This window comes from Lolium perenne, chromosome 4 (assembly GCF_019359855.2).
Source record: "Lolium perenne isolate Kyuss_39 chromosome 4, Kyuss_2.0, whole genome shotgun sequence".
NCBI classification, from domain to species: domain Eukaryota; kingdom Viridiplantae; phylum Streptophyta; class Magnoliopsida; order Poales; family Poaceae; genus Lolium; species Lolium perenne.
In genome coordinates, this window is record NC_067247.2 from 141,975,538 (window position 1) to 141,983,989 (window position 8,452).

Below are 8,452 nucleotides of genomic sequence, written 5' to 3' on the forward strand. Positions count from 1 at the left end.
GTACCGAAGATAATGGTTCCACAATATATTGAATTCGATTCACTAGAAAAAGATGTAAGCTCTGATAGGCATGGATAACAAGCAAAAACCGATGCAGCGCTGGCAGAATGCCTACATGCGACTTGCTGAAGATTAATCTTGAGCCTACTTTGCCGACAGAAGACAGAGGGGATGGGGTTTGTGGCCAGAGATGCACAAGGTACACTGCTAGAGGATCAGGAGCTGGGCGAGTTCTGTTGGCGAACTGTGCTTTACAGACTGAAGCGATGGCCTGCTCTGAAGCAATCCAGGCGGCGCCTGGAGGAGTATGGGGCATATACAAATCGGAACTGTTTCCTCAACTCTAGCCTATGCACTTCAGGCAGTACTGACTAAGATCTATATGCCGAAGTAGTCATCTCCTGCGACATAGGAGGTTTCCTACAGCTCAATTTTATGTTCTCTGATGTGGCAAATCTGCCTGGTTAATGTAATAGTGCGGATCTCTACATGCCGGGAAGAGCGGACAGAAAGAGGAGACCTTTGCTCTATCTCCTTCTTCCTCTTCCCACCCCATCTGTTAGCTGCTTATGGTGCAAATCAGCATGAATTTCGGCTTTTGTGGCCGGAGTCTATACTAGACGATAGCAAACATACCCTGCATCAATGTCATCCCAACCCAAATCTGCAATGGGAACATGGACACGACCCGTTCCGAACTTTTTTTTTTTGGAAACCTGCAGCAGTCCAGAACAGACTACTAGAATATAACCGTTTGACAATATGTCGAACTCAACTCACTGGGAAAAGATGCATATTTCTATATTTCCTTATGGTTAGCATTCATGGTCGGAATACATCACATCAGCGTGAGTTGCCACGCAACTTTATTTTTCTCACTTGGAGATATCTTATTGTTCGGAGTACAGCATGAGCCTTCTTATAACCAGTAGAATGGGCCTCCACCGCATTCATGCCAAGCCGGAGAGCATTACTTAGCAGCCTTAATGAAATCTTCGATGTCGAAAGTTCCATCAGGATCAGACTTTGTGATTACGCCCTGTGAGTCAAGGGGGAAACACACAAAAAGTTAGCCAACCATTGTTCTGTGTGTACAGACCACAGCAAAAGAGCATAAGCACATTGAAATGCTTAAAAAGTGCAAGCATATAGATCATACCTTTTCTGTTATGATTGCAGTAATTAGATTTGCTGGAGTGACATCGAAGGCGGGGTTCCAGACTGATATACCTGACGCTGCGACTTGCTTTCCAAGACCACCTTCAGAGTTCAACAGCTCTTTAGGAGATCTTTCTTCTATGACGATTTCCTTCCCAGATGGGAGGGAGAGATCGATGGAAGTTACTGGTGCCGCCACGTAAAACTGCACACCGTGATGCTTTGCAGAAATTGAGAGGTTGTATGTGCCGATCTTGTTGGCCGTGTCACCTTCATATCCCAAAAATAGAGTGAGCAACAAGAAAAAAATGGTCTTCAGTTCATTTAAGAATTTTCATTGTGGATAGTTACCATTTGCAGCTATACGATCAGCACCAACTATTACAGCTTGAACTTGCCCATTATTCATCAATGCAGCTGCAGCAGAGTCTGCTATCAGTGTTGCAGGTATTTTTTCATGAACTAACTCGAAAGCCGTAAGCCTCGAACCCTGGAAATTTGAAACAGAACGTTGAGAGATTTTTATGTCTGTGAACTCACTACTAAACCTATCATAAGAATAAGTGCTGAGGAAAAAAGGTAGCAATCTGTTCTTTTCCAGTAATATCTTTGACCTTAAATGACCTAGACAGTTAGTACCTTGAGAGCAAGATACATAACCTAGACAATTAGTAAGAAAATCTAAGATGTGTGACTAAATAAATTTTCAGCGCTCTAGCATGATACATGACCTAGACAGTTAGTAGCAAAATCAAAGAAGTAAATCACTGTGCTCTTAAAAATATTGGGTACAGCTATGAGATCGATTTATGTCTAGTACAAAATAAATGAGCTACTCCCTCCGATCCAACTTACTTGTCTCAGATTTTCCTAGATATGACAAGTAATTTGGATCGGAGGGAGTACATTATTCATAAAATTTCTACTACATGTGAATAATGAAATGAAAAATCTCTACCTGGTTAAATGGACGAGTTTCAGTGCAGAAGGCCTTCTCTAGAACTCCTCCAGAGTGAAGAGCACGAATAACCCCAAGGGCAGTTCCATAACCAGCAGTTGCAAGACTAAATTGCAAAGCATGAGTATAATAAGATAAGGAATTTGAGCATCTTAGAAGACAAATTTAATTTCGGTTTACAGGTATACCTGCCAGTATTACAATGGGTTAGAACAGAGATGTTTTTCGAGCTTCCAAGCTGCAGTTGAAGGAACTTAGCTCCATGCGAGCCAATTGCCTTATTATCAGCCACATCATCAACTAGCATAGTCTCCGCAGCTTCGATAAAGACCTGGTTGGCGAAAGGATTATAAAACATGTTAGCAAATGTAGGTCAAATGGGTTCACCTGGCAGTTCCATCTATTAGGAAAATATTCTAAATTCATCATGTTATGTACTTAATGTTATATCACTAGACCATATACGAGGATGCTAAAATCAGGCAAGGTGGCAATCATCAACAGTTTTCAAATGCATCTAAGAGGAAAACCCGGGGTTTTATGACCTGTTATCACCTGGTAAGTTATAATGATCAGTATTTATGCAACTATGCTTGTTATCATTTGTAAGTTGTAACCTGTAGTCCAGTATGCAATTAACTGGGTCAATTGTGCACACAAGATAGTGCTTGTTTCTTGTTGGTTAACGAGTGCAATCAGTACTCTCGGAATTGAAAGACTTCAGCACAGAAGGTGGACGCAAACAACTCTGCCCGGAACCAACCAATGAATAACCAAAAGATGCTCACTAGGGATATAATCAGCTACAAAAGGTGTTGGACTGTTGGTTTGATGCTTACAAGTTTGGATGTTCAGCCCCATACCATGTCATACCATCAGGTCTATTCCAGTTTAGATTTATAATCGAAGAAAAATAACTTGCACAGCCAATTAACTCTATGCCTCTGGTTCAGCACGTAGGCACAATTCAGGATGAGTCTGTTTCTGTAAACTGTAGGTACTTAACTACAAGTGAGCAGACATAATTGATATAGCTTATCACCTGAAAGATTAATTTGGCATCCTTTGCTGTTTCAGCTGTCCTTGACACTAAACTCTGAAGCTTTGTTGCAGCGTCAGACAGGTTCACTGCAGTGGGCCGGCTGACAAAGAAATTAAAAAAACATCGATTAGCTATGCAAAAAGAAAAGCAGAAGTAGACACTGATTTAAAAGAACAACATGAAGAGTGGGACCAAACTCGCCAGCAAGGTGCTGAACCAAAAACACGGAATAGTTGAACTATGTTTACCTAGATACAAGATACTCCAATTTCTTGGAAATGAACGAGGCAGCCTCTGCAGGTGTACTGGTGAAATCCTGATCAAAAACTTCGACAGCTAATGATAATGCTGCTGCTATGGCTATTGCGGGAGCACCGCGGACAACCATATCGCTGATTGCGTTCCTGAATAATGTTAAAGAGTTGAATGTTCAGGAACACAAGCATAAATACAAATATCAAAGATCTATGGGAGATGGCACTTCCAACCTCAAAGCTCAACTATTTTTTCAATTCTTATGCATCCCTAGACACTTGAATTGGCATATGTGAGCACAAAACAAACTTGTAGAAATTTTAACAAAGGTCTCGTGCTATTGTTATATTTATATAATTATATTCTATGATTTCTTTAGTGTTCATCAATGTAGCATAAACATTTATGGTAGAAGAAAATCACAGTACAAACTTTATAATTGCACAAAAAACTACTCAACGATTCTTGAAATATTTGTGTAGCATTACAAATTTTAGAGTAATTAAACAAATATGTTCAGACTGTTTTATTCAAGTTCATAATGTTAAACAATGTATACATATTTTCTGGATATGTTTTCACTAATTCAATTCCGACGCATTCTAAGCCTTTTGAGTTCTCCACAAATTATTTTAAAAACAAAACGAATTTACAAATTCTCGGTTTTCTTTTCTTTAGACCAGTTATCAGTTTCACTTTTGCACTGACTCAATTCTTTGTCTTGGGCTGTTTCTTTCTCCTTTATCTGGCCTGGCCCATTTCAACCCAGCCGAACCAAATCCCACTTGTAAGCCCTAGCGCATCCGCAGAGCCAGCAAACACCGCCGCCACGACCCCCCTCCCCACTTCTTCCTAGTATCTTCAATCCAGAGTGCCTAATCAAATTTCCTATCTTCGGACCCTTCTACTAAAGAAACTAGGATGTAGGACGTAAGGAGGAGAACAGAGAGCTCACCATCCATCGGTGGAGTCCTTCACATCGATGTAGACCTCCTCGAGAGGCAGCTTCCTCTGCAGCGCATCACAACGAAAATCAAGAAGCCAATCAATCCAACAACAGAGGAACTCGCCCCCACTTCACATGGAACATACAGCACTTCGCAGAGGCGAACCTGATCGAGAAGGCGGAGCGACCCTCGGTCGTAGAGGATGGCCTGCAGCGCGCTCGATTCGCCCATTCCGCGAGGCAAAGAAATTCGGCCGAAAATTTGGAGTGTGCAGAAATTGGGGCGGCTCCTCGGGGGAAGCAGAACAAGGGGAGCACGACAGGAGGTGCTGCTCAGTCGATTGGGACTCTTGTCGCCGTTTATATTCGCCGCAACCAAATCTCGAACGCCTCTACTCTTTTGCCATTAAGCCCTTTGGTGTTTCGAATTTGTGCGATACCTACTCATATACGGATTCAAATATGAGTGTAGACGGTAGTAATATTATTAATGATAGAAGACTATGATGAAATGAATTTGATCAATAAATATGAATTATGAATTATAAATTTATCATTAAAACCCCCTTCTAAATATGTATCCTATAACATATATATTTTAATATATAATTTATATTTTGTTAACTAAATTTATGATCAAAATTTTTAAACCTACGTAAAGGCCTAATAAATCGATATGGAGGGAGCAGTATCCGTACTTGTACACCACTTTTTCTTCACCCTCCGGTGGTCCAGCAATCAATATACACACGGTTTGATCAAGTGTCGTACAAAAATTGGGACAACAGAGCGTCGTCGTTGCTCGGGTATTGGGTGAAAACACAAATATAAGATTTTCAAAACACAAAATTTGGTACAATTATTACTTATCGTGATGAGCTGGCACCATGTGCTAATAAAAATTTATGGGACAAAAAGAATGTCCATGTATGCACATAATGTATCTGAAGAGGTTTTCCGGTATAGAGAATTTATCGCTAAGCATGTTGATGCGCTTAAGAAGAAGTCTGGTTCATGCACACATGTTATACAATGGCGGTGCTACACACATTTGTGATGTTGAGAGGTTTTTATCGTGAGTGTTAGGAAATACTAAGAATATAACATGTATTTCATAGTTTAACTTTGCGACCTCAAGAAAGAAACACAAGAAAAAAGAACTACATAGAAACGAACATTTTTAAGGCATATCAGTCCTTGGGGGTTACAAGTTTACATCAACTATCAATGATTTCCTAAAGAAGTGACACTTCAAACATTTGCAGAGCACTCCTAATTTACAGAGCACTCTGCTTGGTATGTGGCATTATCCATAAAGCTAGGCCTGATGGCCTTATGTTTAAAAGCACTTTTCAATTTTTTTATTGAGTCACAAATTTCAAACAAGAATCATCAAGAGTTCAGATTGTTAGAATACGTATAGAACATAGAGATAGACTAGGACTCTAGAGATATCATCGTGTACTCCAAGTCTGCTCTCTCCTGTACTTCTATATATATCCCATGAGGGTCACCGAAATAAACAACGAAAACGAAACAATATTAGGGTTCTACAATTTTCTACATGATGGATGGCCATGGCCAGCTTCAAGCACATCAGGAGCGCACATGGACGCCGCCGGGCTTGGCCATATGGCCGGCTTCAAGCACATCAGGAGCGCACATGGACGCCGCCGGGCCACGCGCCCGCGTCACACGACCCTTCTGCGGCCACAGATCAGACATCTACGACACGCGCTCTACAGTCCACGCGCTCGATGTTTTCGGGAACACTGCATCGGCGTGAACGTATGATGTCGTGGGGTGCAGCACGATGCCTCGGCCATCTGGAACACCGGACTACTTCGACAAACTACATCTATATATGCTGAGCACGCACGTCTACACCGACAAAGTTTGCATCGGACAGCACCGAGCCAAACACTACAACATCAGCTGTACACTACATCAACACAAGATCTTCGTCGAGTACATCTACGAGAAGCGACATCGACATGCACCATCGACACGCCAGGCCGGTGTGGAAAGAGATGCAAGTTCGTCATTGACTTCTCCAACAGCACGACATCGACATCATCATCGCCACGAGGGACGCCTCCAAGCGACACACACCGTCGACACGCTTGTTGCTTCGACATTGCCGAGACATCATCGCCAAGGTCTACATCACCATGGTCATCATCGACATCGTCGTCAACACTACGCCGCCGCCGCACAACATCGTCCACATGATGGACATGAAACTACAACGCCCTCTGACATTACAACTGCAAGGCACGACGCCGGTATTGACCGCGTCCGACGGCTAAGACTGCATCGGCACACCACAACCGCGCACATGGTTCTGGCAAAACCGTGTGTGCTTGGTGGGCTTCCTCCAGTCCTGGCAAGACTGGTGGTCTCACCTATGACCGCGTCCTCTGACATCCGCAAGATGCCTGCGACGGTACCCCTCAGGGTGCAAAACTTCGCCTCCGACGGTACCTTTTAAGGTGCAAAACATCGGCCTCGACTGCAGCTCCGTCCAAATAAAAAAAAGGAAGACGAAACCCGCGTAATTTTTTGCGCCTCTGGCCTCCGGCGAAGGCGGCTACACCACATACGACGACTACATCATCGACCACGACTACCTCGGCCACGGCTACATCACGATCGGCTACCTCGACATCAACATCAAGGCTACGTCTACAGTGACACATTGGCAACAACTCCAGTCGACAGCGTCCGCGTCGTCACTTGCGTCCACGACACTCCCGCTGTGACTGCGGGAGGGAAGAGAAGGAACCAGAAGGGGACGCTGATGATGACAAGGAGAAGAAGAGGACGGAAGCGCGGGACTTCAAATCGAGTCGCAATCGTCCGCTTCACTCCCGCTACGACCGAGGGGGAATGTTAGAATACGTATAGGACATAGAGATAGACTAGGACTCTAGAGATATCATCGTGTACTCCAAATCTGCTCTCTCCTGTACTTCTATATATATCCCATGAGGATCACCGAAATAAACAACGAAAACGAAACAATTTTAGGGTTCTACAATTTTCTACACAGATGAATTAATTGCTATCACAATGTTAGAAGTCCAGCACCGCCACTGATGTTAGATGGAGCAAAAATAATTGACACTCGAACTAAAAACAGGAGAGAAACATGAAACATGTTGCAGTCTGGCTGCAAACTTTGACCCAACAAAACAATCCTACGAGTCGGGGCGAAGACTGAACATGCGAAATCATGCGGTGCCTTCAGGCGGCAAGAGTCATGCCACACGAGACAAGTCCACAAATCTGGAAATATGCGGGGAATCAAATGGCTGTTACGCAAGAAGGACACACCAACTCCCCTGCACAAGTTTGGGGCTATGGACAACAGGAATCGTTCTCTCCGATTTTAGTGGCTACGAGCCTACGATGCAAGAACACAACAAAGATGGGGTCGGCCCCAGGGGAAAAAGGAATCATTCTGCGGTTCAATTTCTTATCAATAGTCCGTACTAACTGATTCGTATTTAAAGGGCCTGCATTTCTCGGTTTCGCTGAAACGCAAAAAAGACATTTTGTCAGCCATCACATATCGGATAGCACTTTTGTGCACCTTTTGAGCGAGTTTGTTGTTTGTTTGTCGGGGTCAATTTGTCAGCCATCAAGATGTATACCTTTTTTTTAGAGGGGTGTATCTTTTCTTTTGTGTTATATTGTGTAGTTGCATCTTTTGTTTGATTCTACTGATGGCGCAGCTAAACATTTTCTTTATGTAATTGTATTTGTTTCCTTTTGTAATTTCACCTCCTTGTGGGTTTTACAAGTACATAATTATTGTATTGTATTTGGTCCGTCATGTATCATGCGTATTTAGATAAAGCTGAGACATCTTTTTCAGGATGGAGGAGTACAATTTTGTGTTTGTAGGCGGTACTAACATATGAACATGTTTAATATGAGTGGAATGGTAGGTGGAGCGAAGAAGCAAATCGTCTATGATTTTGCATATCGCGGTCGCGGAGATAGAACAACCGTTTAAATTTTTTCTAATGATTTTGTTATGTTAACCTGATTTTTTCATATAAAAGCATTATGACCATCTTTTCCGTTG

The 8,452-nt window shown here is 42.7% G+C and overlaps 1 protein-coding gene across 1 annotated transcript; it reads right to left on the reverse strand.

The window, feature by feature from the left end:
- Positions 1-780: 780 nt before the first annotated feature.
- On the reverse strand, positions 781-4,708 carry LOC127294077 (methylthioribose-1-phosphate isomerase). The gene is made up of 9 exons (XM_051323824.2): positions 4,526-4,708; positions 4,369-4,424; positions 3,407-3,562; positions 3,159-3,258; positions 2,305-2,447; positions 2,117-2,222; positions 1,510-1,648; positions 1,160-1,428; positions 781-1,039 (listed from the first exon to the last, which is right to left on the reverse strand). The coding sequence occupies exons 1-9, from the start codon at positions 4,589-4,591 to the stop codon at positions 971-973; spliced, it is 1,104 nt and encodes a 367-aa protein (XP_051179784.1). The 5' UTR covers positions 4,592-4,708; the 3' UTR covers positions 781-970.
- Positions 4,709-8,452: the final 3,744 nt, after the last annotated feature.

Bases quoted from the DNA above. Each gene is read 5' to 3' on its own strand.
- LOC127294077 (XM_051323824.2), bottom strand. From the start codon at position 4,591: ATGGGCGAATCGAGCGCGCTGCAGGCCATCCTCTACGACCGAGGGTCG. The intron at 3,563-4,368 runs GTGAGCTCTCTG...AACATTATTCAG, and splicing joins AAGGACTCCACCGATGGATG to GAACGCAATCAGCGATATGG. The intron at 3,259-3,406 runs GTAAACATAGTT...TTTCTTTGTCAG, and splicing joins TTGGAGTATCTTGTATCTAG to CCGGCCCACTGCAGTGAACC.